The sequence below is a fragment of the Sus scrofa genome, chromosome 7 (assembly GCF_000003025.6).
Source record: "Sus scrofa isolate TJ Tabasco breed Duroc chromosome 7, Sscrofa11.1, whole genome shotgun sequence".
NCBI classification, from domain to species: Eukaryota; Metazoa; Chordata; class Mammalia; order Artiodactyla; family Suidae; genus Sus; species Sus scrofa.
Genome location: NC_010449.5, coordinates 32613506 through 32640762, shown reverse-complemented (window position 1 = coordinate 32640762; position 27257 = coordinate 32613506). Strand labels below are relative to the sequence as shown.

Sequence of the window (27257 nt, the reverse complement as noted above, 5' to 3'; positions counted from 1 at the left end):
GCCCATATTTTCATCTAAAAATCCTGATGCTATCAACAGATTGCTAATTCGGTTTCCCAGTTACCAAACTGCCACATCTTGCAAGACCTACCCCTCTTACAAAGGGGTCATATGTCATGTGACCGCTTTAGAGCAGAGTCCCTTCCTCCCTCCCCACATCCACATCCTTCATGTTTGAGCTAATAGAAAAAGGTTGCTCACCCTAGTGCCTCATCCTTCCATAAGCAATCACTGTTCTGATTTTTAGCCCCACAGGTTAATTTTGCATGTTTTAGAACTTCATATAAACGGAATCATACAACATGTGCTCTTTTGTGTCTGGATTATTTCACTTAGAATAACTTCTCCCTCAGTTCTGCCCAGACTCCCCTGAAGCTTTGCAATAAAGGCTTGTCACAGGGGTGTGCTGGAGCTGGCTCCCACTGGCTCATGAAAATCAACTGTGCCCATTTCCTCCCAATTCTATGCTCAGTGACATTGCACTAGAGGCATGAAATCAGCCATGGTGAGAGTATTTACACCACATGAATCAGCAAGTGCTATGAGTCAGAACTTTTCTTTTCCTAGAGAGCCGGTTAGTAAGCATTTAGCAGCACACCGCTATACATCACTCTGCCATGGGCTGGTAGGGAAGCCGTGGAGAAGGGAGTGGTTCTATTTTTCTAGTTATGTAAGAAATCACACAAATGTGTGCAGTAGACATTTTGACGGCACTTTCCTTTTAAAACCCCTAGATACCCTCTCAAAGGAAACAATATGAATCTTACTTCTGAAATATTTCCTCCTTAATTAAGGAATGGTACTTAAAGTTTGGAGTTCCCTCTGTGGCTCAGTGGTAGCAAACCTGACTAGTATCCATGACTATGTGGGTTCAATGCCTGGCCCTGTTCAGTGGGGTAAGGATCCAGTGTTGCCATGAGCTGTGGTGTAGGTCCCAAAAGTGGCTCGGATCCCGAGTTGCTATGGTTGTGGTGTAGGCCGGAGGCTACAGCTCCGATTAGACCCCTAGCCTGGGAAACTCCATATGCTGCAGCTGTGGCTCTAAAAAAAAAGCAAACAAACAAATAAAGTTTTACTAGTGTGTACTCACCCACCTAACCGCCACCCCAATCCAGATGAAGGATGCTTTCATTCCCCCCAGAAAATTCCTTCTGCCTCCTTCCAGTCATCTGTCCATAAGCAATCACTGTTCTGATTTTTAGCCTCACAGATTAATATTGCCTATTTTAGAACTTCATATAAATGGAATCATACAATATGTGCTCTTTTGTGTCTGGATTATTTCACTTAGAATAACGGTTTGCTGTTTATTTTGGTTACGCCTGTGGCATGTGTAAGTTCCCGGGTCAGGAATCGATCTTGTACCACAGCAGTGACAATGCCGAATCCTTAACCACTAGGCCATCAGGGAACTCCCTAGAATAATGTTTTTCAGACTCATCCATGTCACTCATCAATAGTTCATCTCTTTTCAGGGCTGAATATTCTTCCATTGGATAGTCCTAATACCATCTTTTTTTTTTAAAATAAATTCTTCTGAAGTATAGTTGACTCAGAAAATTGTGGTAGTTTCAATGTACAATAAAGTAAATCAGTTATACATATATATCATTCCTATTCAGGTTCTTTTCTCATATAGGTTATTACACAATATTGAGTAGATTCCTCTGTGCTGTACTCTAGGTCCTTGTTACCTATCTATTTTATATACAGTAGTGTATATATGTCAATCCCTTAATTTATCCCTCCCCCTCCAACTGATACTATCTTAATCCCCAAACTCACCCAGACGCTGGGCAAGAGCCATTAATGTTTGATTTAACAGGAGAAGAAAATTTCTTCCCACCTCTCAGGACAGACACTGGGCACAAGAGATTTAGAAGGACTTACCTTTCTCACCGAGAGGAGGGTAACAGAGCAGAATACCAACTAGGCATCTGATCCTTTCTGACCCTGGGGTGAGTGACATGCCACATCTCCCCAGAGTGGAGAGGCCCCATTTCCCTTCTTCACTCTTGTAGGTTTCATCCCAAGGCCTTGGTACCTATTAGTTCTGTAGCTGTCTTCCACATCTCTCCCAGAAGCCTTAGTGATCTCACACACCTACATCTGGTGACCTGCATGACATTCCAGAATTCCTGAAATGATGACTATTATAATGTACCTTCTTTTAGCCTAATTAGGACACGAGGTGTTTCCTGATTTAAGGTGGTTATGGGGCCCCAGGGGTTCAGGACAAAAGGAAGGCCAGTGTTCCTCACACCTGCCCCAGGCAACCATGTGAGGGAGCAGCCAGAATGTTCTCACCCAGAATGAATAAACAGGGAGACTCTATCCAAACAAACCCATCTTCTCCTTTTTTTTTTTTCTTCTTTTTAGGGCCGTACCTGTGGCATAAAGAAGTTCCTGGGCTAGGGGCTGAATTAGAGCTGCAGCAGCTGGCCTACACCTCAGCTTGCAGCAATGTTGGCTCCTTAACCCACTGAGTGAGGCTGAGGATCAAACCCACATCCTCACAGACACTATGCCAGGTTCTTAACCTGCTGAGCCACAATGGGAACGCCAAACTCTTTTTTTTTTGCTTTTTTTAGGGCAGAACCCACGGCACATGGAAGTCCCCTGGCTAGGGGTTGAATAGGAGCTGTAGCTGCCAGCCTACGCCACAGCCACAACAACATGGGATCCAAGCCACATCTGCAACCTACACCACAGTTCACACCACCAGATCCCTGACCCACAGAGCAAGGCCAGGGATCAAACCTGCGTCCTCATGGATAATATTCAGATTCGTTCCCCCTGGGCCACAAGGGGAACTCCAAAACCCATCTTCTTTATGTCAGGATAAACTCTGACACCTGGTGCACCTCACCCCTTCCCAGGTGAGAGTGGAACTCTCATCTGGCCTTGGCATCACCTCAAGTTCCTTCCTGATCTGATTAGTGTGATATCAACTTAGTTTCAATAGTGGGTACTTACTATTTTGTATTCTCTCTTTTCATTGTAACAGTAGTTACCCACAGGAGCCCAGAGATTGCTGATCTATTTACCTGGCAATTCGCAAGGTCTACAAGAGTATTACTTCTTGTTAATTTTTTCCTGTTTGATACTACTTAGGGGCATATGAGCCTTTCTAAAGTTTTCATTCTGTAAGTGGTGCTACATAAATAACTTTGTGCAAATGTTAAAAGTATTTTGCTCATTCATGCGTTTTCCAGTAAATATTTAGTGGGTTCCTACCATGTGCCAGGCACTATGCCAACCATGAATAGGGTAGTTCTTTACAATCTAACAGGGGTGACTGACAGGGAAGCTGGCAACCACAGTGTAGCATGGTAAGCCCTAAGAGGCAGCAATCACAGAAGACAACAGAACCATAGGGTCCACTAACCAGCCCAGAGCTAACTGCTTTACAGCTCTAAGTACATACACCCAGGCTGCTCAGTGGAGCTAATGCTAAGCAAGGAAGTCATTAAAGTGCTCCTGGAGTTCCCCTTGTAGCTCAGCACAGTAAGAACCTAACAAGTATCCATGAGCATATGGGTTCAATCCCTGGCCTTGCTCGGTGGGTTAAGGGTCTGGCATTGTGGCAAGCTGCGGTGTAGGTCATAGGTGCTGCTTAGACTTGGAGTTGCTGTGGCTTTGGTGTAGGCTGGCAGCTACAGCTCCAATTTGACCCCTGGCCTGGGAACTTATATATGTCACACCTGTGGCCCTTAAAAAAAAAAAAAAAGCACTCCTGAAGTTCCCTGGTGGCTCAGCAGGTTAAGGATCTGGCATTGTCATTGTAGCAGCCCAGGTCACTGCTGTAGTGCAGGTTCAATCCCTGGCTCAGACTTCAACATGCTGTAGGCCGGGCCACACACACAAAAAAAGTGCTCCTAGGGGTGGGAGGTAGGTTTGATGAAAGGTGTATTTGAAAGGGTAACACTTGAAAGAGCTAGGATGCTTTACAGTGTTCCAGACCAGAACAAACTTGGGTTAGTGAAGCCAGGGTAGGGGCGAGACCAAGGGGACAGGTAGACTGACAGGATTTGAATGTGGAAAGTATACAGAGTATTTGTTGTCAGGAGTAATGGGGGGGGGGGCTTTTAGGCGGCAAGAAGGGCAGACTTCAGGAAACCCGGACTAAGCCGTCAGAAGGTAGATGTCTATTCTGAGGAACCTTCCCACAATGAACACAGGATGAGTACAGACAAAGGGATCAGCTCCCCCATGGCTGTGTCCCTCCCAACTCTAGGGTACTGGATTTCTTTCCATTTAAACAGCTACTTTTCTTTTGCATCTCCACAACTAACTAGCAGGTTTTAGGTGTTGTTGCAGGGGGAGGGCACGCTTACAAACATGAACAGGGCACTTGCTGGAATAGGCAACTTCTTCACAGGGCTGTTGTGAGGATCATACTAGAGTTGACATGTTGCAAAGCACTTTTAAAAACGTCTGGACGTAGTAAATGCAATTTAAGAGCCAATTATTATTCATTTTTATTAACTAAAGATTAGACTATCAGAGCCTAACACAATGCCTGCGTGTGCTCATGCTGACTAGTTAAAACCTTCACATCTAGTGAAGGAGATACGCAAGCTTAAACTGGTTAAAACCTTTCCATCTAGTGAAGTAGATACGCAAGTACTTTTGAGCAAACGTATTTTCTAACCAGCAACTGTGAGGGAGGTTGGCGGAGGCTCAACTGCAAAGCAGAATGACCACAACTGCCGAGGGGGCAGCCGGATTTGGCCTGGGGGGGAGGGAAAGGGAGTATGCCGAGGCTGGAGAACGCGGAGGGGTTCGGCCAGCAGCAGGAGGCCGCAGGACTGGGATCCGGGCCGCAAAGAGTCGGGTCCAGAACTGCGGACAACACTCCGAGCCAGGGAAGGGGCTTGCAAGCGCCTCAGACCAAATTGAGGGCGTTTGCGGAGCATCCGAGCACCGCCCCCGCCGCTCTCCTGGCCCCCCGGGGGAGCTCCCGCGCTGGCGGCGGCCTTCACGGTCTCTGAGCCTACAGTCTGGGTCGCCCGCAACCACTGACCCCCGGGCCACAGCCCAGTGCAGAGCCAGGCCCCAACCCCGACCCGGGGCCCACAACTGGCGCTTACCGCCAGCCGTCCCACGATGCCGCACACCCCCGCGGCCGCGAGTGGTGAGGCCCGGCCCCACCCCCGACGCGCTTAGGGGCGGTGCGCCCGCCCGTCACGTGACGGGGGAGTGACCTCGCCGCCCGGCGCCATGGGGGCTTCGGACCCGGAAGTGGCGCCCTGGGCTCGCGGCGGTGCCGCGGGAATGGCGGGAGCCGGAGCAGGAGCAGGAGCTCGCGGCGGAGCGGCGGCGGGGGTCGAGGCCCGGGCTCGCGACCCGCCGCCCGCACACCGCGCGCACCCGCGCCACCCTCGGCCTGCGGCGCAACCCTCCGCCCGCAGGATGGACGGCGCGTCCGGGGGCCTGGGCTCCGGGGACAACGCCCCGACCACCGAGGCTCTTTTCGTGGCGCTGGGTGCAGGAGTGACGGCTCTCAGTCACCCGCTGCTCTACGTGAAGCTGCTCATCCAGGTGTGGAGCCAGGGGCGTCTTAGGGAGGCGGGGGCCGATGTGAAGGTGACAGGCCAGGGTCTGGAGAAGGATGGGGGCGGGGGAGGCAATGGCGGTGTATTGAGGAGAGGGGCGGGGACGGCGGGTTGATGCGCGGTAGGAGTGGGAGAGGAGGAAAGCGGCAAGTGATTTGAGGATGCAAGGGGCATGGGTTTGGGGGTGCAAGAGAAGGGGCAAAAGGTCAGCGTCAGATTTGGGAGAGAGGAAGGAACGAGGTGCAGGGGGAGGGGACGATGGAACGGATGACAGGTTTGGGAAATGAAAGAATGGAGGCGATGAACTTGCACTAGGAGGGAAGGGGCAGCATTTGGGGGTGAGGAAAGAAGCAACGATGGGGGGGGCGGGAAGTTTTGGCAAATGGCTGAGGAGGAGGTTTGGGGGCCAAGGCAGAGTATTCAGAAGATGGGCACATTTAAGGTGAAGGGAAGCAAGAACTCTGGATTTAATAGAGATGGACTTACAGTGGTTTGGAGGAAACAAAGGACTAGAGAGTCTGGTCCAAACGTTTAAGAAAGAAAAAGGGGCATCAGACTCCGGGGAGGAGGGGACGGGAGCATTAAATTTAACGGTGACAGAATTTGGTGCGAAAGGGCGGAGGCAAAGGATTTAACACCGGAGAGCTATCGTTTTAAGGAGATGGGGGCTCTGGACTTGATGGCGACGGCAGATTTGATGGGAGGAGGGGACGGTGATGACGTGCCTTGGGGGAGGGGAACAGATAGGGCGACACGGGGGCGGGGGAGGGGTAGTGGAGGTTTGTCTGGAAAGGGGAGCTAGGAGGAGGCTTTTGGGGGGAAAGGATGACGCATTTGGAGGAGAAAATTGAAGTCATGGTTGGGGAGGGGTATGGGCTGAAGGGTTACAGGCAAATTGGAATTGGGCAGAAGGGGCATTTTAAGCACAAGGTGGCAGGATGTGCAGGGGCTGGCAGAAAATGAGACCAAGGTAGGATGTCTCTGGAATGGAGGCATGCAGGGGCGGTTGGCATGTTTGGGGGGACCAGCAGTGCCTGACAGATGAATTGGGTTGCTTAAGAAAGGGAGAGATGGAGCTGGAAGGGGGTGGGTCTGGGATGGAGGAAGTGCATTTGGCAGAATTCGGTGGGTGTGACTGAGATGGGCACCCTGTAGAGGATGGTTCCGGCCTGGAGACTGATATCTGAAGATTTAGCTTAGAATTTTCAGTTAAGGTGAGGGGAGGAGGTAAAAATTGAGATGAAGAGCTAACCAAAACTTGAGAATTAATTCAAGATGGGGCAAATGGGGATTGGATTTACTGCTCTGATGATGGCTGAAAAGTGAGAGATACAACTGAAATGAGAGGAACTTGATAATAGAAGTAATTGAAATCTGGGGTCAGGAATGGGGGCACTGGATTTTGGAATGTGACGAGTATGACAAGGAATGAGGATATTCAGTCAGAGACGTTGGGTCACCTGACTAGAATCTAATTGCAACTGAGATTTGGAAACGGCCAACAGAGGAAGGTCAAAACTGACATTGGTCCTGACTTGGGAGTGAGAGCTTCTTACAAAATTTGGATTTAAAGCAACAGAGATTACAGATTTGAGAGAGAAATTGAGGCTTTTGGAACTGGTGGTACCTGAGATGAGAAGTAAGGATGATAGAGCGAGACTGGGTGAGGGCTGGGACTTTAGGGTGGCCAGTAGGAGTGTCTGCAGAGTAGAGGATGCTGGAGTACAAGGAACTGGGGGGGGGGGGCCTCCCTGTGAAGGAAACTAGAAAATGGCTTCATTGTTTGGACCTTAGTAGATTTGGTTTACGAGTCTAAAAAGAAAATTGAAATAAGGGTCATTTGGAAAGGCAGTTGAGGAATGAGAGAGAATGGGGAATTGGGGATTGAGGAATGAGGGAGTCCAGAGGGTGAGAAGAACTGCCTGGTGGGTGAGTAAGGATAGGTAAGCCCAGTTGTGGTGACTGAGGTGCTCTATCCGTTTGGACGCAGCTGGTGCGGAGTGTAACATATTTGAGGGTGAAATTTTTTTTTGGCTGCTCCTGTGGCATGTGGAAGCTCCTAGGCCAGGGATGGAACCCATACCACAGCAGCGACCCTAACCACTGCAGTGACAACGCTGGATGCCACAAGAGAACTTCCTGAGGGTGAAATCTTACAGGAATAGCTTGGGAATCAGAGATAACATTTTGCAAAAAAGCAGATCCCAGTTTGGGTGGCAGGATGGAGTGGCAGATTTGGCGGTGGTCTGCATTAAATGAGTAAGAATGCAGCGCCTAAGAAAAGGATCGTCGGTGTTAGGTTTGAAGACTTGGAAATTTGAGGGACTGGGTCTGCCAGTATCTTTTATAGAGCCGCAGCTTGGGCTCTGGTTAGGTCAAAGTTAACAGGTTTGGGGATCAAGTTGGGTGAATAGACTTGGGAACACTTAATGAAAACTCAGTGAGGGAAATAGGGGTGAGATACAGCCAGTGTGCCTTTGATAACCTGGGTGGGAGCTATGGGAATACGGAGTAAAGGGACTCAGCAAGTTTAAGGGTGGAATTGGAATAGAGGGGGCTCCCCGGTTGTGGTGACTAGACTGGGTAAGGCAGCAAAACAACACTGGCTCAGACTGAGAGTTGAGGGTATAAAGGGAATACTCCCGTATGAGAGAACAAAATCAAAACTAACTCCAGAAACTTTAAGCGTTTAATCCAGAAGGGGAAAGATCTGGAAGGGGAGGGCTAACTGCTTGGGTCAGCTGGCTCATCCCTTTCCTGCAATTCCCCTGGGTTAGAATTTTTTTTTTTTTTTTTTTTTAGTGGAAAGTCTCCATGGAGACACTCTTGGAGAGTGTTTAATTTATAATCGGTAACCTGTCACGTAGCTCAGAATCCCATTCACAAGGGACAGCCTGAACTTTCAGAAATACTTGACGAAGGTGAAGAGGAAAGGAAATGGAGCCCAGAAAACACTAGAAACATACCTGGTTCCACCTATAAGGCAGAGCCTCCCACCTCTGCTGTTTCTACCCTCTTCCACATCTAAGAGGGGCTCCTCTGGTCCACGGGTTCGTCTGGCCTGCTCTGAGGGCAGGGGCTGGTGGCCTGGCCTCCTGCCAGGGAACAGCCTTCTCACACCCCAGTAAGGTGCTGATCCTTGCTTCTCGCCTGGCAGCAGAGAACCTTCTCGTTAAACGGCAGCATACCACATGGCCTCACCCCTCAGGAGAGAACTCTCCTCCTCACATGGGTTTGGGTGGCTTGGTCCTTCACCCACCTGTGAGTTTGGCAGATAAGAATTATGATAACCCCACAGAAATGAGGAGGTCAGGGTTCCCACTGTGGCACAACAGGATTGGCAGCATCTCCAGAGCACTAGGACCCAAGTTCAACCCCTGGCCAAGCACAGTGGGTTAAGGATCTGGCGTTGCCACAACTATGGCATAGGTCGTAACTGCAGCTCAGATCTGATCCCTGGCCTGGGGACTCCACATGCAGTGGGTTGGCCAAGAAAGAAAAGAAAAATCAAAGGAAGTGAGGAAGTCATTCTGTTACAGGAAAGTAGGGAAAGAGGGTGGTCAGGGTTAGATCACAGTTGAGGAGTTTGAGGAGCAGCTGACATTTGAGGTGACAGTTTGCTCTGCCCAGGGGTGAGAGGGACAGATGAGTTGACACTCACGGTGGGTGCAGTAGGAAATCTGAGTGCAGGGTGAGTGAGCGATCTGAAGTTTAGGGCTAAGATTTGGATGCGATGTGTTTTGGTGTGGGCACACTTTGGATCGAGACTTGCCTGGAGTTTTTAACCTGGAGATGAGAATTAACTGAGATTTTTTTCTGGGATGAACATGGGGTTTTAAGTACATAAACGTGGGGGTTTTCTGCACTGGAAATATCTGGAATTGGAAGGTAAGAATGTTGAGGGTGGGGTGACAGTTTGCGGTAAGGGTGGTGTCTGGGCCTGGCCCTTTCTGTGCGTTGGGGAGATGATGTGATGCTGATAGTTATGGACACTGTCTTGGTTAGGATGAAATTTCAGGTACATTAAGTTCCTATTGTAGCTCATCGGGTTAAGAACCTGACTGATATCCATGAGGATGTGGCTTCAATCTCTGGCCTCACTCGGTGGATTAAAGATCCGGCGTTGCTATAGACTGCAGTGCAGATCTCAGCTGTAGCTTGGATCTGGCATTGCTGTGGTGTAGGCTGGGAAATGTGGCTCTGATTTGACCCCTAGCCTGGGAACGTCCATATGCTGTGGGTGGGGGCCCTACAAAGACCAAATAAAATTTTAGGTACACTTTCATGGGGAGAACATCAACCAGAGCTGCTTTAGACTTTGTGGGAAAAGCGTTAGAGGCCTGGGAAAGATGAGAAGCAGTGAGACTGCATCCATAGCAGAATCTGACTTTACCTTTGTTTTTGTTGATTCTGAAGGTGGGTCATGAGCCGATGCCCCCCACCATTGGGACCAATGTGTTGGGGAGGAAGGTCCTCTACCTGCCGAGCTTCTTCACCTACGGTGAGTGTGCTTCCCAGGCAGGAAGGCCTACACTGAGACGAAAAAGAAGCGTCACACAGGGAGCAGGCCCAGGTGGCCCCAGGGAACATGCCAGGCAGCACAGGGCACCCAAAGTGGGAGCCAGCATGGAAGAGAGGTCAGAGGCAGTGGGGTGTCGGGGTGGGAGCAGGTAACCAACACAGCTTTGGTCCAGCTCCTCTGCCTGAGCTGCCAGCCGTCAGCCCAGGCGGCAGGAAGGCACCTGGGAGGAGGGCAGTCCAGGACGATGGTCCCTCTCATCCTGGCCACCCCAGGCTGTGCCTGGAAGCGGGGGTGCGGGTAGTTTGCCTTTCACCTTCTGAGCAGACCAGCTGCCCTGTCCCTGTTAGCCGTTCTTCTGCCTTCCTGCTGCTCCAGCAGGAGACCTGTTGGGGCCTCCTGGATTCTTTTCCTTTGTCCTGTTCCCGTGAGTTCTCCAGGCAGTGGTGCCTGCTCACTTGGGTACTTCCTTTCCCCGACGACGGAACAGTACAGGTGCTTCACCTCTGAAGTGCCCTGATCAGCTACCTGGGCTCAGGCGGGCCGCCAGCTACCCTGGCCCCAGACTTGCCAGCTTCTTCACACCCAGCCCTTCACACAAGTACCCTGCTCTCGGCCGCCCACGGCTCCGCCTGCCAGAGGTCTCTCCATCAAGAAGCCCACCATGGTGGGGCTGGCCTGATGCCCACAAAGCCCACATGGCTGCCAGTGCTGCCCACCCCCTGGCCCACAGCTGGCCAAGGCCATTTCAAATCTCCCATCCCTGTCCCCTCCCAGTCCCCACCCGCACCGCCTTCTCTAAATGGACCCTTGCTCTCTGCTTTTACAGCCAGGCTGATCCTCTTATGCTTCCTCCACCTCTGCGCATCTTATCCATCTGGTCAGAATGTTCTCTGAAAGCCTTTCTTTCTGCAAATAACTTGGGGCCTCGCCTCCAGTCACCATTTTTTTCACTTCACACACTGATGGCCAAATCTGATGTCATGTTTCTCTTCCAGTTTTGCCGCCTGGTTGTTGAGTCCAGTGTGGGGTCAGGCAGAACATGTTGCTTTGTGGGCAAATCTGTTCATATTTGTTTCTTTTAAAAATTGTCAGTGTAGGGGAGGAGGACGACTCAGATTCAAGAATCCCCCCCCCCAGTACAACGAAGCCAGTATATAGAATGAACGCTGGATTTGTGGAAGGCGGGGGTGATGGGCCGCCAGCCCCTCCGTGTGGGTCCTCTGTACACGGCTATACTTGCTTGACCCACAGAGAGGCTGGAATCCAGACAGGCTCTGCCCATGTCGCATAGTCATTCCCAAAAGGACTCAGGGTGGAGGGGTCTTGACAGTCATTTTATTGTGTCTAGCAAAGATGAGCAGACTTCTGAGGTGCACTCCCTCCCTATTTACGTAAATGCTGTTTCAGTCCAGACGTTGTAAGCAGGTGCCCTGTGGGCCTTTCCGATACCACCCCTGCTTTTGAAGTGGGGTGGGGGCTCCGCTGTCTGGCTGCCCAGAGATTGTCTGAACAGAATCTACTCCCCATCACTGTGAAAAGCGCCACAGCTGCCGTAACATTCTTTGATGTTCTCCTCGGAGAGGACTTCCTGGAGAGGTTTCGGAGGCCTGCAGAGAAACCATGGGATGATGGAGCCCGTGGCCAACCAGGGGCCATCTGGTCCCACAAGGCCTCTCTGGGCCTTGCTGCACACCGTTCTCTGCTCTCACTTGTTCATAATTCAGCTCTGAGATGGGGAGAAATAGGGTTCTTTATTTCTTTTTTTTTTTTTTTTTTTTTTCTGGTGTGCAAATCAGATAGAGCTTAAGTGTCCTGCTGGAGATCACACTCAGGCTTTATCCGCACCAGCTTCCTTCTGCTGGCTGGAGCTCCCCTTCCCAGAACAAACTTTCTGCCTGTTCTCTCTGCAAATCTGGGTGCATCCTTGCCATGTCACCAGGCGTCCTCTCTCCTCCTGCTCCTCTCTTTCCAGCCCCACCCCCACCTCAGGAAGCCAGGCACACAGGTAGCAGGTACTCTCAGCCCAGGGAAAGCCCTTGCCAGCTGCCGCATGGAATTGCGGGTTGGCCGACAAGTGGCAGAGGAGAGAAAGGTGCTTTAGTTGCTGAGTTGGGGTTCCTGGTTCCTGCCACTGTGTGGTGCTGGAGAGCCAGAGTCGCAGGTCTGAGGGGAGCACATTGTCTGAGGGAATGTTCTGTTAGCTTCCAAGTGCACAGGTTTATGAAAAGGCCTCTCCTTTTTGAACGTCGTTTAAAAGCTGATATGGAATAAAACAACAAAACATTAAGAAAGTATCCTTTTCAAGACCCTAATGAAAGAACATTGACTCAGACAGGGAGTGTCCAGCGTCCCCGACCACTTCAGTTTTTCTGTAGAATAGTTCATCAGTACCTCTGATTTAGTTACTTCACCTGTTTCCCCCCATTATTATGTGATTAATAAATGCCAATAGGTGCCAGATGGGATCCTGGATGCAGCACAGTGACAAGTTGGGGGCAACCCTCCTTGTGGGTGCTCGGGGGACACTGGTTGCAAACTTCCATCGTTGCCTGTGGGCAGTTTTTTTCTTTCCTGGAGAAAAATGTCTTTCATAAGCAACAGACCTGGCTCCTAAGTTGCAGCACTTAAGTTGCTGAGTTGAAAAACTGGCTAAGCTTGCCAAGTAGATTTGTCAAAGCTACAAAAGAGAAAATGTGTGGACTTGTCAAAAAATATGTTTTGAAGGTTTTAGGAAGAAAAAGGGCTGGAGGAGACATTTGGGGGGTGGGGCTGGTTATTTCTGGGGTCCTGGACAACGCTCCCTTCTGTGACTGAGGTCAGCGTGTGCTGAGGGCGACAGGCTGCATCCCGTCTGGGTGTGAATGTGACCCAGGAGTGGGTGCGTCTGGACTGGGCGTGACGCTGCCACCTCTGCTTTCTCATAGCCAAGTACATTGTGCAAGTGGATGGGAAAATAGGGCTGTTCCGAGGCCTGAGCCCCCGGCTGATGTCCAACGCCCTCTCCACCGTTACCCGGGGCAGCATGAAGAAGGTGAGCCCCAGGTTCTCCAGAGCTCCCTGCCACCCCCGGAGGCAGCTGTGTGCACCAGTCCTGCTTCTCTGCTTCCAGACAGAGCCGGGCTCCACCCCAGCACCAAGGCCAGACTCCAGACCTTGGTGGTCTGGCGCTGGGTCTGAGCAGCTGGCAAATCCACCCGCCTTCTCACAGCTGCGACCCCAGGCAGGAGCTTTTCCCCTGAGGCAGGCCCTGCTGGTGGACGCTGCCAAGAAAATCATAGGAGCTGCTTCCTGTCCTCTCCCTCCCTTCAAAGTTGTATCCAAGAGGCATGGCTGTGCTTTGCTTTTGAACTTCATTTTTGCATCTTAGGTTTTCCCTCCCGATGAGATCGAGCAGGTGTCCAACAAGGATGACATGAAGACTTCTCTGAAGAAGGTGGTGAAGGAGGTGGGTATCTGGAGTTGGAGAGGGGAGTCTGAGTGTTTCTCATCTTCAAGCTGGGCAGGTCACTGGAGCGTCACAGAGTGCGTCCTCCCGTGTGCATGGCGGGGTGGGATGTGGAAGCAGCCCCAGTGTGGACGATGCCGGAAATGCCTCTCAGCTGCTGTGGGGCCTGGCCTGGGACCCAGCAGCACTCCCGGATAGAGGGAGTTGTGTGCCAGTGACGGGGGTCATCTGAGGTAGACCGACTCCACTGCGGGGTCCTGGTTTCCCCCCGTAAGTGCTCACAGCTCCCCATGAGTGCCAGTTCCAGAGAGAGGCTGGACTGAGTGCCTGCCTTCTGCTTTCTTGCAGACCTCCTATGAGATGATGATGCAGTGCGTGTCCCGCATGCTGGCCCACCCCCTGCATGGTGAGCCGCCCCCTAGGAGGCTGCGTCTCCACCTTGGGGTGACCCCTTGAGGACTGTAGCTGGGCAGCGGTAGGACTCCAGGGAAATGGTACCGGGATTGGCCAGGAGTCCTGGCAGAAGGAATGGATGCTGTGGTCACGGGGTGTGACGGGAACCCCAGAGGCCCTCCTCTGCTCTGCGCCCTGATGCAGGCTCTATTGTGCAGGGGCCACCGTGCTGGCCACTCCAGAGCTGGGAAGTCATGGGCTTTGGCCACCATGTCACTTGTGTGTGTTTTCTTTCTCCTCAGTCATCTCAATGCGCTGCATGGTCCAGTTTGTGGGACGGGAGGCCAAGTACAGGTGGGTGATTCTTCTCCAAATTGGCTATTCAGAGCCTGCCAGTACAGGCCCTGCTGGGGTCAGCTGCTGCCCCTTTTCTGCCCCAGTTCTAACGTGCTAGCTTCAGAGGAATGGGATGGTAGCTTCTGTAGTCCCTCTCTCGTCCAGAGCTGCCCTGAATGAGCCTAGATGTCCTGCGGAGGGCGGGTGGGACCGGAGTCTGCTAAGACTGGGAGTCCTGGTGGGGCTCCCTCCTTGACTCCCAGGCTATGCCCTAGCCATTTCTCCAGCTGTCACAGAAGCTGGTTAACAGCTCCTTTCATCCTCAGCCAAGTGCTGGCCACCCTGTGGCATTGTTTACCAAATACTTAGCCAGCACCTGCTGTACCTGGCACTGAGCTGGGCGCTTTGGCAGCCTAGGTGTGTTGACACAGTCCTTCCTGGGGCACTTGTGCCCTCCCTGCTCCTCTGAGGCTCAGGGCAGGACAGGAGATGGATCCTGGAGGCGTGTGGCAGGAGGCTACATCTGCTCCCCTTCCTCTCTCGGATTCTTGTTTCCTGGGTTCAGCTGTTTTCTGCAGCTGTCCTTGAGGCCACTGTCCCGGGAAGCCTGGCTGCCGTGGTGCCTCATTTTGGGTTCACTCATGGGAAATTGGCCCATTCCCCCCAGACTGAAACTCAGCGTTGGCAGGCGGGACCAGGAGGGGATGATCTGGCTCAGAGCCCAGTGGGCTGAACCATGGGCCTGAGAAGAAGGGTAATGAGGCCTGGCAGGGCTCCAGCTACCCCTGTCTTTCTCCTGGCCGCCCCCCTCAGCCCCTCAGCTTTGCAGAGTCTCCATGCCGGATAGGCCATTTGGCACTTCACGGGTCACAGAGGTGACTCTTGAGCCTACTTTGTGTGTCAAACCTAAGAACCCCCAGCCTGTGCCCTGATCTCTGACTGGTGCTGTGGCCGCATTAGAGCCTCACGGGCTCCCTGCTAGGGAGGGCCAGGCACCTTTTCCCAGGCTGTGTCTGGACGGTCTGATCTGTTCCTTCTCTGCCCTCGCCACCCGCCTCCTCTCTCTGTCGGGCACACAGGCTTCTCTGCCAGAAGGTGGTCAGCCAGAGATAAGCACTAGGGCCAGACAGGAGACGGCCGTCGCCTCTGCAGCGGCGCAGGCTGGAAGGGTCATTCCCACATTCCAGATCCACAGAAGCAGCAGTAGAGAACCAGGGCGCTGTCCCTGGGTGGTTGGGTTTCCAGTCTCCATGGATGGTGTGGACACCCCTCGCCCCTAAACAAGAGCTCTGAGCTTCTCCACATGGGTTCTGCCTGGTAACAGGAACTTCCCGTCCCTGTCCTGGTCAGGACCAGATGGCCGTGAGCAGGAGTGGTAGGCTCCGCTCTGCACAGGCCTGGGCTTCTCCAGGGTGACGGGGTGACCTCGTATTCCTGTGTTCTCCACAGCGGCGTGTTGAGCTCCATTGGGAAGATTTTCAAAGAAGAGGGGCTGCTGGGATTCTTTGTGTACGTGAGTTTATACGCTCCAGAACTGGCCACAGGGCACGGCTCTACTAACAGGCACCTTCTCAACCTCCCAGGCCGCAGCTGCCGGCCTCAGACTAACCACAGGGCTCTGTCCCCGCCTGAGTAGCCGCACCTCAGCCCGTAGAGCTCCACAGCATGTGTGTTCTGTGATCGTCGGGACAAAGCTGCACAGCTCTTTCCAGATCACGGCTCACGCAGAAATGGTACTGTCTGTCCAGCACGCTGGGCGGGGAGGGGGTGGACTCACTTCCCCCACCCTCCCAACCTCACTGCCCCTCCCATCCGGTTGCTCTGGGGCTGGTCTCAGGAGGTCTTTAGGTCTTCCATCGCCCTTGGCTTCACTGCCAAAAAATAATGGGAAGTCTGTGACTGGGACTGAGGTCGAGCCCTGGCAGCTCCCAGGCTGACTCCAGCTGATGGACACAGCATTTCTGACAGATTAGTTCCTCATAGTCAACATTCAGGGTACTTCCTTTAACAATCTTTCTTTCTGGCTTCTCTTGAAAAGTCAAGGCCTGGTCCCACTGGTAGGCGTGTATTTCTGCAAAGCAGCCATCGGCGGGGCCCTTGACCTCCTGAAGGCCCTGGGCCCCCTGCCCTCCGTGTGTCTCACACCCACCTTCCTTCCCCTATAAAGGAAGCTCAGCCCAAAAAGACTGAACTGCAAACAGAACCAGAGGCCAGGTCTGGCCAGTGACGTACATGCCATTGTGTACACAGTATACTAGACAAGGGACTCTGTTAACTCATGTCATAGTTTCCTAGTCACGAGGTGTCCCACATGTAGGCGTATGTGTGGGTGTGTGTGTACATTGTTCCCATTAGGAGGTGATTTCGCCCCAGGGGACATTGTAATGGGAGACATCTTATGGTTGTCGCAGCTGGGATCTAGTGGGTAGAAGCCAGGATGCTGCTAAAGATCCTGCAAGGCAGAGGTCAGCCCTTCAGCAAGAATTACTCAGCCCTAAATGTTGATGGTTCCAAGGTTGACAAACCCTGATTTACACACACACATTTATGTATAGATGTACACACACACGTGTAAAATAATACTTGCCTATATGACTGGTATTTCAGACTCTAAAACCCCACCCCAGGCCTTTTTCACACTCATCGTCTATGTTCTGTTCTGGTGTGTGAATAGGATTCCCACACACCAGATTCTCACCCATTGGGTTCTTTTTCTCTTCATGTGTTTGTAAAACAGGTGATACATGTACTCAGCACTGACTACATGTGTGAAAAGTCGGTCTGAACACAGGTGAAGGCAACAGGATTGGAAATTGCATTCAGGAAGATTCATTTTATCACTATCTCCCCTATCATACATATGTCCTGGTATGAGGGATATTGATAAGTCTTGTGAACTTTTCAGAAATTTTGAAATAAGATTTTTAAAAATTCAAAAATCAATGATGCATCACCTCTTGAAGAGACAGCCATTCTCATGGAGTTGCTCCAAGTCATTTTATACCTAAACAAGCAAATAAACATTTAAAAAATAAGTGGCACACAGGACCCACTGATCATAGGTCTGGCTCTTTGGCCTCAGCAGTGTATCTTAGGGAAGCTTCCAAATGGTAGGACTGCTTATGCTAAAGGCTGTCACTTTATTTATTTATTTATTTTTAAATTTATTAGCTTTTTAGGGCTGCACCTGTGGCATATGGAGTTTCCCAGGCTAGGGGTCGAATTGAAGCTGTAGCCACTGGTCTACACCACGGCCACTGCAACGCGGGATCTGAGCCACGTGTGTGACCTATACCACAGCTCACAGCAACGCTGGATCCCTGACCCACTGAGCGAGGCCAGGGATCAAATCCGCATCCTCATGGATACCAGTCGGATTTGTTTCTGTGCCACATTGGGAACTCCGAAGGCTTTAAAAGTCAGCCCTCCTTGCAAAAGCTTATATGGAATATCTTTAGTGCAACATTCCAGGGGTGAAGGCACAGATGCATTGAGCCAAGTGTCTTGTGAGAGTTGATTAGGTAGAGAAACCAGGGGGAAACTGCTAAGGTACTCTTTCATCTGCATTTGAAAATCCAAGATTTTGCATCATTCACATCTTAAGGCCAGCTTCTGTGATTTGAAAGCTTATGCTTGCGAGAGCATAAGCTAAACTTGTGGTGTCAGATATGGCATATCAAACACACACACACCCCCTCCCGTCCCCACACTCCCATGGAGAAAGGAACGCTGCTTTCCTGGTATGAATGGCTGCTGGCCACATGGCCTGTGTAGGCTCCTTCCTGATGTGATGCCTGTTGATAATGCTGAAGTTCTGAGCTTGGAACATCCTGCCTGCTTCCTGGGATGGAGGCCCCCAGGAAATGATTCCCTCCTGCCCCTGCTCATCTTTGCTCACCTTGTTTTTTAGTGGCTTAATCCCTCACCTCCTGGGAGATGTGGTTTTCTTGTGGGGCTGTAACCTGCTGGCCCACTTCATCAATGCCTACCTGGTGGATGACAGCGTGAGTGACACCCCAGGGGGGCTGGGGAACGACCAGAATCCAGGTTCCCAGGTTGGTTGGAACAAGGACTTGTCCATCTTTCCATGTACTGCTAGTGCTCAGGGTCTGCGGCAGACTTGAGGACTCTGGGATTCTGAGCACCAGGCCTTGGGGGCTAGACAGGGCCTCGGGGGAGGGGGCTCAGGAGAAGACCTGGCCTCTGAGAGAATAGCCTTGAGAGACGAGATGGGTAACTGAATGTCCCAGGGTTTATAGCTACTCATCCCCGGGGAAGCTTCTCAGATAAAATAGACCCCAGCTTTTCCAAGGCTGGCTTGAGGCAGTGACCCAGCTAGGGCTCAGAAAATTGTGACATAGACCGGCTAATAATAACCTAATAACCCTTTCACTTTGGCTTAGTATTTATGCTTGCTTTTTTTTTTTTTTTTTTTTTTTTGGAATGGCTTCTCCCGTGGCATATGGAAGTTCCCAGGGCTGCTGCAATGCCAGATCTTTTAACCCACTGAGCTGGGCCAGGTATCAAACCTACACCTCCCCAGCGACCTGAGCCAATGCAGTCGGATTCTTAACCCACTGTGCACAGTGGAACTCTGTTTTAGGCTCTTGAAAGTCCTTTTGTGAACATTATGACATTTGATCCCGACAGTGCCCTAGTGGTGAAGGGAACAGAGCAGGTATAACATCCTGCTTTACAGATGCATTGAGACCCACAGACTGAAGGGCTCTCCAGGGGCACTGGGCTGGGACTCAGTCTTTCCCTGTGCCGGACTGCGGTGCCTTCCTCCTAAGGTTTCTCAGTCAGCTAGGAAGAGTACTGTGCAGGCGCTCCCCACTGTGTGGTTAGCAGCCATCTCCACAGCCTGGCGGGCACTGACCTCTCCGCAGATTGGGTCAGGTCTGGGGAGCCCTTGGTCCCTGTAAAAGGCACTTGTTGAGGAAAGGTACCTAGGAATTTGATAGTTTGGCTGGTTCTGCCTGAACTCAGATAGGAGGTGGGGAGCAGTGATGGACAGGGCTTCCTGGGAGCTGGGACCTGTCTGCCAGGATCACCTTGTGAGGTATGGGGGGAGGAGGGGGCTCCTAGTCTCCGTGTGTCTGTGTCTGGGCCCCGGAAGGGCGGCTCTGGGGGGCGATTCCGGGAAGGTGTCTGTGTGGGGAGGAGTGCCCGCTCCCACTGAGAGCTCTGCTCCAAGGGAAACTGAGGCTGTTTGACTTGGGTGGGCAAGTCTTTCTGGCCTTTCAGTGTAGGCAAATTCAGGTGGCTCCATGGAGACCAGCTCCTACCTACAATTACAGCGGCACTGCCATGGCCCTGCCCTTTCTCAGGGCGTTATGAGTGGATGAGCTGCTGCTGTCGCATGCAGAACAAGGCTGGGACAGCTAGGTGTCCTGGGAGAGGATGTCCCGCAGCTGATTGGTTTCCCCTAACCCGAGTGAGCAGGTGTTTGAGCAGGGCTGCTGCACTTCCCTCACTGACAACAGCAGCAAGTGCTTCATTGACAGAATTTTTCAAGTGCTCTTCCACCTGTGGCTTAAAAGTTAAGATGAGGCTGCCACGCGGGCAGAGGGCGGAGCAGACCTCCACCCAGGGTGGCCTTGTCACAGGAAGCTGAGAGAGGGGTAGTCACCTTTCCTCGTTGAGGGCTGTTTTTGTGGCAAAGCTGAATTTAGGAGTTGGGGGCTGAAGGGGACAAGAGCTTGGTGAGGGCGGAGCATCAGTAAGCCCTGAGTTCTCCCTTCACCTTTTACCAGAGGACCCAGAATTCAGTGTCTGGATATTTGAGTGGGTGTGAGGACTTACTGTGGGCCAAGCTCTGGGCACAGGTCAAGGCAGACAAAGGCCCGGCCCTTGCAGCTCAGAGGCCACAGCCCATGGTCCCACCTGTGTGGTCTTCATTGCTCACTGTCCCCAGCTGGGTCACAGATCCCTTCAGTTTGGTTATCCCACTTCTGCCTTCCGGCTCTCCTCTTGCCTCTGATCACAAGGCCATGGAAGCCACTGGCAGGCCCTGAAAGGGAGCGGAGCACAGCACGTACAGTGGGTGGGGTCGATGAAGGGGGCCACAGACTGGGCCGCATGGCCGGGCGGGAGCCTGTGAGTCTGAAGTCTGCGTCCCAAGGTAACTGGGGCAAACCGGTCTTCCTTTCTGTCTCCAGTTCAGCCAGGCCCTGGCCATCCGCAGCTACACCAAATTTGTGATGGGGGTAAGTCAAGCCAGCTGCTTTTCCCTCTGTGCCAAGGGCCTGGGGAGGGGGGACCCAGTAGGCCAGCTCTGGTGGTGGCTGGAGGCAGGCCTCTGTATGGGGTGTGGGCCCAGTGTGTCCCTGCTCCCTGAGCCCAGGGCAGCGGTGGGCAGCTCCCTGACACGTGTCCCCGCAGATCGCAGTGAGCATGCTGACCTACCCCTTCCTGCTGGTTGGTGACCTCATGGCTGTGAACAACTGCGGGTATGTGTGCGCCCCGCCACTGGGCACCTTGCCGAGTCTCCTGGGGGGTGCCTGGCTGGGCGCATCCAATGCTCTGCCCCCTCCTGCCCAGCCTCTGTGTGGGCTTAGCCCACCAGGCACCCGGGCATCCTCTGGGATTCATCGGACCCTTTGGGATGAAGCTGTGATTCAGCCTGGGTGGTGGCAGCTCCAAGCCATTCTGTCACGAGGGCTCCTTTTCCTTGGCTGATCCGTTTGTTCTCTGGGTCTAACCTGCTCTCCTTCCCGGGCAGGCTGCAGGCCGGGCTCCCCCCTTACTCCCCAGTGTTCAAGTCCTGGATCCACTGCTGGAAGTACCTGAGCGTGCAGGTAAGCATGCTTCCCAGGGGCAGAGTTTCCCCACTTTCCCGCCTCATTGATCAGGGGAAAAAAAGAGGGATGAGGAGAATGCGTAGACTTTTGGTTTGAGGTATTTCAATTAAATTTTCACTGTATTTTAGAAAGATTTGAAGTAGATGGGTCTGGATTTATTTAAAAATTACACAGCAGACTTGTAAATCAACTAAACTTCAATAAAATTTTAATTTTAATTTTGTTTTATTTTATTTTTTGTCTTTTTTTTTCAGGGCCGCACTCGGCACATGGAGGGTTCCAGCCCAGGGGTCAAATCAGGAGGTATAGCTGCCAGCCACAGCCACAGCCACAGCACACCAGATTCGAGCCACGTCTGCAACCTACACCACAGCTTATGGCAACGCCGGATCCTTAACCCACCCCACTGACCAAGGCCAGGATCAAACCCACATCCTCACAGATACAAGTCATGTTTGTTAACGGCTGAGCCACGACCAGAACTCCCAATAAGTTTTTAAAATGGAAAAAAAAAAAATTACACATCAGACAAGGTCTTCCTGACTCTTAAAGACTCTTGGAACCGGTATGAAGGAGCCCATGGGGGTAGGTGGAGAAACCCAAGAACTTTTTTTTTCTTTTTTGGCCTGACCTTCTGCATGTGTAAGTTCCTGGGCCACTGCAGTGACAACACCAGATCCTTAAAACCACTGTGCTGCAAGGGAACTTCCCAAGAACTTACACTGCGAGTAACCCAGGCTGAAAATGCAGCTGCCAGCCCTTCCCTCCTGCAGGACTTCCCAGCTGCCCAGGGAAGCCAGCTGCCCAGGGAAGCCTTGGCCAGGGCACCATTCTTGAGATTTCTGTGTTCTGTGCCTAAGCACCCTTCTACTGGCTGGAGCTCTAGGGCTGAGAGGTCAAGGATCCAGGAGGTTGGCTCAGAGCAGGTTTATGTCTTTTCCTGGCCTTGGTTGGCCTCTCAGTAAAATGGGGCAGTGGTGTGGGGAGGAGGAGCCAGCATGCTGACTGGCCTCAAGGTTGAGAAAAGGATGACTGAGAGGGAAGCAGGGAGACCAGAGACAGAGGTGGGTCTTCCCAGCGACTCCAATTGGTTCTCCATACATCTGAGCATATCTGTGGTGTTGGAGGACCTGGACCACGTGGGCTCTGAAGCCAGAAAGGCAGCCAGTCTCCTCTGGAGTTTCCTACTCAGCAGCCCCATCGACAGTGGACACCTCAAGGCATGAAGTGAACTGCTCCCTGTGCTTCAGCACAGAGCAGGTTCTGACCTTGGTCTCTAGGAATGCAAAACCTAGGTCCTCCACCTCCAACCCTGGGGGCCCTGAGCTGTCAGGCCCTTCCTTGTCTCACCCTGGCCTTGCTCTGGGGTGTATGGATGGGAAGCACGGCCTCCCCGTTCACTGACCTGACTCCTTCCAACCCAGGGCCAGCTCTTCCGTGGCTCCAGTCTGCTTTTCCGCCGGGTGTCATCAGGATCGTGTTTTGCCCTGGAGTAACCTGAATCACCAAGAAAAAAAAAAAAAAACAAAAACAAAACAACCACCCAGTCTCAGCCTGGCTACTATGCGTGAGGCCTGATCATCTCCGGGCACCTGTAAGACGACCAACCCAGCAACACCTAGCACAGCTGGGCTTTGGTTTCCATATTTGCCATGTGTCTGTCCAGAATCGGGTTGGGTGGGGATAAGGCTTCGCCCAGTGGATTGTTCAGCATTGCACCTGGGGAAGATGGGGTGAGGCTGGGGAACTGGGGCAAAGTCCTCTCCCTTTGTGGATTTGCCGAGTCTGCCCCGTGCAGGGGGCCGGAGAATGGCTTGTGGGGGCCCAGGTTGGATGGGTGAAGGCTCACAGGGTCAGGTCCCACCCCCCAGCCACACCCCTCAAGTCAGCCCCAGGCTCCATTCCTGCAGCTCAGCTGGGAGCGTCGCTCTCCTGCTTTGTAAATACAGCTCGATCCCCTTCATGAGGCCACCATCATGTCCAGGCCTATGCTAGGAAGCTCTTGCTAGGTTCTGCCTTCGTTTTTCTCAACACTACTTTTCTGATAAGAAGGCAGCACCTTCTGAATGGGAAATCATGTGACCACCCAGAATGTATCGCCCTTGTCCAGTGTTCATTGGTTTAATGGTGATGCCTCACGTGCAGGATCTGGTTGTTACCTGTTCAGTTGTAAACACCCAGACATTAGACAGATCAGTGTCTCTAGTCCTACCCAGTTTCAAGTTCCTAGTACGATCTGACCCTTTCTCCCCCAAATAAATGTATTGGTGGTGATTTGGAGTTTTGTGGAGTCTTTTATTTTTAGGAGCTTAACTCTCTGCAGGGTCTTTTTCAGTCCTTTGTGGTCATGTGGGAAAGGGCTGTAAAGCAGTAGGGCTGGGGCCAGCCAAGCCTGGGCATGAAAAGGGCCTGAACTTAGTGGAGGTCAGCCTGGTGGTGTTGGTGGGGGAGGGGGGACACTGGGCAGTTTTCTGAATGAGACAAGGCTGAGATGCCAGCTCACAGAGCAACAGCTAGTGCATAGGCCTGTTCCCAGGGAGACAAGCCCTTTTAGTTCCTCCCAAGCTTCAGAAAATGTTCCACCTGGATCCCCAGCTGTCATCTTGACTCGTTTGCAGTTGGCATTGTTGGGGCTTACCAGCTCGGGTGGTATAGTAGTCACATGGTTACAACAGAAGGGGCAGACATGGACCCAGCTGCTGCACCAGGCTCGGCCTTCTCTGAGAAAGGCAAGACTCCTTTCATTCGCTTCTGTGCAATGCCGTGCTCTGTAAAGAGCCAAAACCTGCACATGGAACGTGCTGGCCCCTGGAGATGGTGGGCTTCCAGCTAATGGGTTTACTTATTTATTTTTTACTTTTTGGGGCCACACCTGCAGCATATGGAAGTTCCCAGCGTAGCTTGGCATACGTATCGAAGCTACAGCTGCCAGCCTACGCCACACCCACAGCAATGCGGGATTCGAGCCGAGTCTGTGACCTACACCACAGCTCATGGCAATGCCAGATCTCTGACCCACTGAGTAAAGCCAGGGATCAAACCCGCATCCTCATGGATACTAGTTGGATTCCTTTGCACTGTGCCACGACAGGAACTCCCCCCACCCCACCCCTTTTTTTTTAAAAGGCCACACTTGCAGCACATGTAGGTTTGGAGGTTCCCAGGCTAGAGGCTGAATCGGAGCTATAGCTGCCAGCCTATGCCACAGCCACATCAACACGGGCTCCAAGCCAAGTCTGCAACCTACACCAAAGCTTAGGGCAATGCTGGATCCTTAACCCACCAAGCAAGGCCAGGGATTGAACCTGTGTCCTCATGGATACTAGTCAGGTTCGTTACCATTGAGCCACAACAGGAACTCCCTGGCTGATAGGGATTAAATACCAGTTGTGGCCAGCTGGGTTCTCCCAAGTGTTTTTCTCCTGCTCCAGGGGGCTGGCTTTGGAGGACTGGGATTTGGGACTTGGGTCACACTTCACAGGCATGGGCTGGATCGAGCCGTGGAAAGGTCCTGGATGCTTTGGCAGAACTGGTTTTCCCTGGTGGTCTAGTTAAAGAGTTGACTTGAGGGTGGTTTACATGTCCTTGTCCCCAGGAACACAGGAGCATGTCTGTGCAGGTGTCCTGTAAATATATATATTGGTGAAGGCCACTAAGGTCTCTCACTTCAATCGGTTAAAAGTGGCAGGGAAGGTGAGTACCTGGCAAGATAAGTGGGCCAGGCCTTGGTGGCATCAGTTCTGAAAAAGAGAAAGGCCTTCAGAGGCATGTCTGCCACATAGCATATGACCTTTCTCCAGCCCAGCTTGTTTTCCCACCACACTGACCACTGTCCTGGGGTAGCTGCTTCTCCCTGTTGCTCCACCCTCAAATCCTGTTTTTGCATTGATTACTCCCTTTGGTTCCCCAGATTCAGAAGTATGAGCTGCAGTGGTTCTGAGCAACCTCTCGCTCTGACAGCCACCTTCTCCCAGGTGTTTGGAGAGGCCACCTGGGATAAAGAGTCAGCCTGCGTGGTCCTGGGGAGTCACCCTGAGGAGAGCCAATGCTGTTCCCAGGTAACACCCTGAGATTTCTAAATTTTGGGGTCTTGACTACATTTCCCAGGTTATCTTCCACACCCAGAAATGGCAGGAAAATCACCTTTGATACTCTGTCTCAGTTCTTAGTTGAAGCAAGTACAGGTTTTATCCCTAATGATTTTCAGTTTGGTATCTGGGCGCATGTATTGTAAATATTAACTGCTCCCTTTGTTTCCAGGAGGCGAGGGAGGCCAATCACCTTCTTCCCCTCCTGGAAAACCTCATTCCAATGGGCAAAGCTGGAAAGTCCTCTGACAGGCCTTTGGGACCTCCCCTGCAGTGCAGCCTGTGCAGGGCCCTATGATAGCTGTGTCAGTGCCCCGAGATACGGGACTTATGCAACAGAATGCTAGAGCAGACCTGCCCCAATCTGGCTTGTATTATTTCCCCAAATTTTTTCTAAAGAGATCCCTACTGCTGGTCTTAGATTTTTTTCATTTGACAGGTTTCCTGAGGGCTGGCACAGGTGTTCTTGCTTTGCAGGAGGCCAGCAGATCCCTCCAAACTGAGGAAGATAGGTTTGGGCCTCCACGATCTGGCTGTGCCCAGAGGCTACCTCCCCTGAACACCTCACACGACTTGGAACTAGTTTGAAAAAACAGGCCCACGGAGGGAGGGATCCCCTGCCCACCTCAGGAAGGTAAATTGAGTCAGCATCTGAAATCAATTAATGTAATACATTCTATGCATAGAAGGAACAAAACCACATGATCATCTCAGTAGACACAGAAAAAGTGTTTAACAAAATTCAATATCCCTTCATGATGAAAACATTCTAAAACCTAAAAAGAGAAGAGAGCTTCCTCAACCTGACAATGGAATCTATGAAAAAACCCTTAATTAGTATTATGCCAGGTAGAGAAAAATGATGTTTTCCCCCTGAGGTCAAGAACAAGACAAGAGGAGTTCCCTTCGTGGCTCAGCGTTTATGATCCCGACTAGGGTCCATGAGGATGTGAGTTCAATCCCTGGCCTCGCTCAGTGGGTTAAGGATCAGGTGTTGTGGTGAGCTGTGGTGTAAGTCACAGATGCAGCTCATATCCTGTGTTGCTGTGGCTGGGGTGTAGGCTGGCGGCTGCAGCTCTGATTCAACCCCTAGCCTGGGAACCTCCATATGCCACAGGTGTGGTCCTTAAAAAAAAAAAAAAAAAAAAAAAAACAAGACAAGGATGTCTACTCTTCCCATTGTACTAGAGGGTCTGGCCAGGGAAGTTAGGCAAGAAAATGAAATAAAAGTCATCTGGGTTAGAAAGGCAGAAGTAAAACTATCTGCAGATGAAATGATTTTGTATATAGAAAATGCTAAGGAATCCACTAAAATACCCTTATAGTAATAAATGAATTCAACAAGGTTATGGGATATAAAACTGATATACAAAAATCAATCATAGTTTTGTATACTTGGAGTCAAACTGAAAATGAAGTTAATGAAACAATTTCATTTACAATAGCATAAAAAGTTAATAAAATTCTTAGGAACAAATTTAACAGAATTACAAAACTTATGTTTTGAAAACTTGGAGACATTGTTGAACAAAAGTAAAAAAGATCTAAATAAGTGGAAAGACATCCCGTGTTCATGGATTGGAAGCCTTAACATAGTTAAAATGGCAGAGTCCATAATCCCTATCAAAACTTCAGCTGCCTTTGCAGAAATTTGACGGGCTGATCCTAAAATTCTTATGAAAATTTAGGGAACCTAGAATAGGCTAAACAATCTTGAAAAAGAACAAAGTTGGAGGACTTGCACTTCCCAATTTCAAAACTTACTACAAAGCTAGAGTAATCCGGGTGGTGTAGTACTAGCTTCAAGATAAATACATACATCAATGGAATATGATTAAGAGTCCAGAAATAAACATTCACATTTTAATTCACACAATAAACTCAAAATGTAGGCATAAATTTTCTTGGATTAGGTAATGATTTCTTAGATATAACACAAACACAAGCAACAAAAGAAAAAAATAGGAAAATTGGACATCATCAAAATGAAAAACTTTTGGTTCAAAAGATACCAAGAAAAATTAAAAAGATAACCCACAGAATGTGAGAAAATGTTTGCAAACCACATATCTGATAAGGGACTAGTATCTAGAATACATAAAGAATTTCCTA

The 27257-nt window shown here is 51.2% G+C and overlaps 1 protein-coding gene and 1 long non-coding RNA gene across 5 annotated transcripts; one reads left to right on the top strand and one right to left on the bottom strand.

The window, feature by feature from the left end:
• Positions 1525-5192, bottom strand: LOC110261512. Its single transcript, XR_002345692.1, has 2 exons — positions 5094-5192; positions 1525-2117 (listed from the first exon to the last, which is right to left on the bottom strand). It is a non-coding gene; the product is annotated as an uncharacterized LOC110261512 (long non-coding RNA).
• On the top strand, positions 5188-23337 carry MTCH1 (mitochondrial carrier 1). Of its 4 annotated transcripts, none has more exon segments than NM_001244167.1 (12): positions 5188-5544; positions 9975-10059; positions 13005-13111; positions 13448-13525; positions 13874-13931; positions 14221-14272; positions 15704-15763; positions 18165-18258; positions 20416-20463; positions 20639-20706; positions 20979-21054; positions 22482-23337. In NM_001244167.1, coding segments are annotated over 12 exon segments (1119 nt in total). In that variant the 5' UTR covers positions 5188-5223; the 3' UTR covers positions 22554-23337.

What these genes read in the sequence shown, in the direction of transcription:
- MTCH1 (XM_021097989.1), top strand. Translation starts at nt 5,224, where the DNA reads ATGGGGGCTTCGGACCCGGAAGTGGCGCCCTGGGCTCGCGGCGGTGCC. An exon ending in GCCGAGCTTCTTCACCTACG is followed by an intron (nt 10,060 to 13,004) that starts GTGAGTGTGCTT and finishes GCTTTCTCATAG; the next exon opens with CCAAGTACATTGTGCAAGTG. An exon ending in ACACCAAATTTGTGATGGGG is followed by an intron (nt 20,464 to 20,638) that starts GTAAGTCAAGCC and finishes GTGTCCCCGCAG; the next exon opens with ATCGCAGTGAGCATGCTGAC.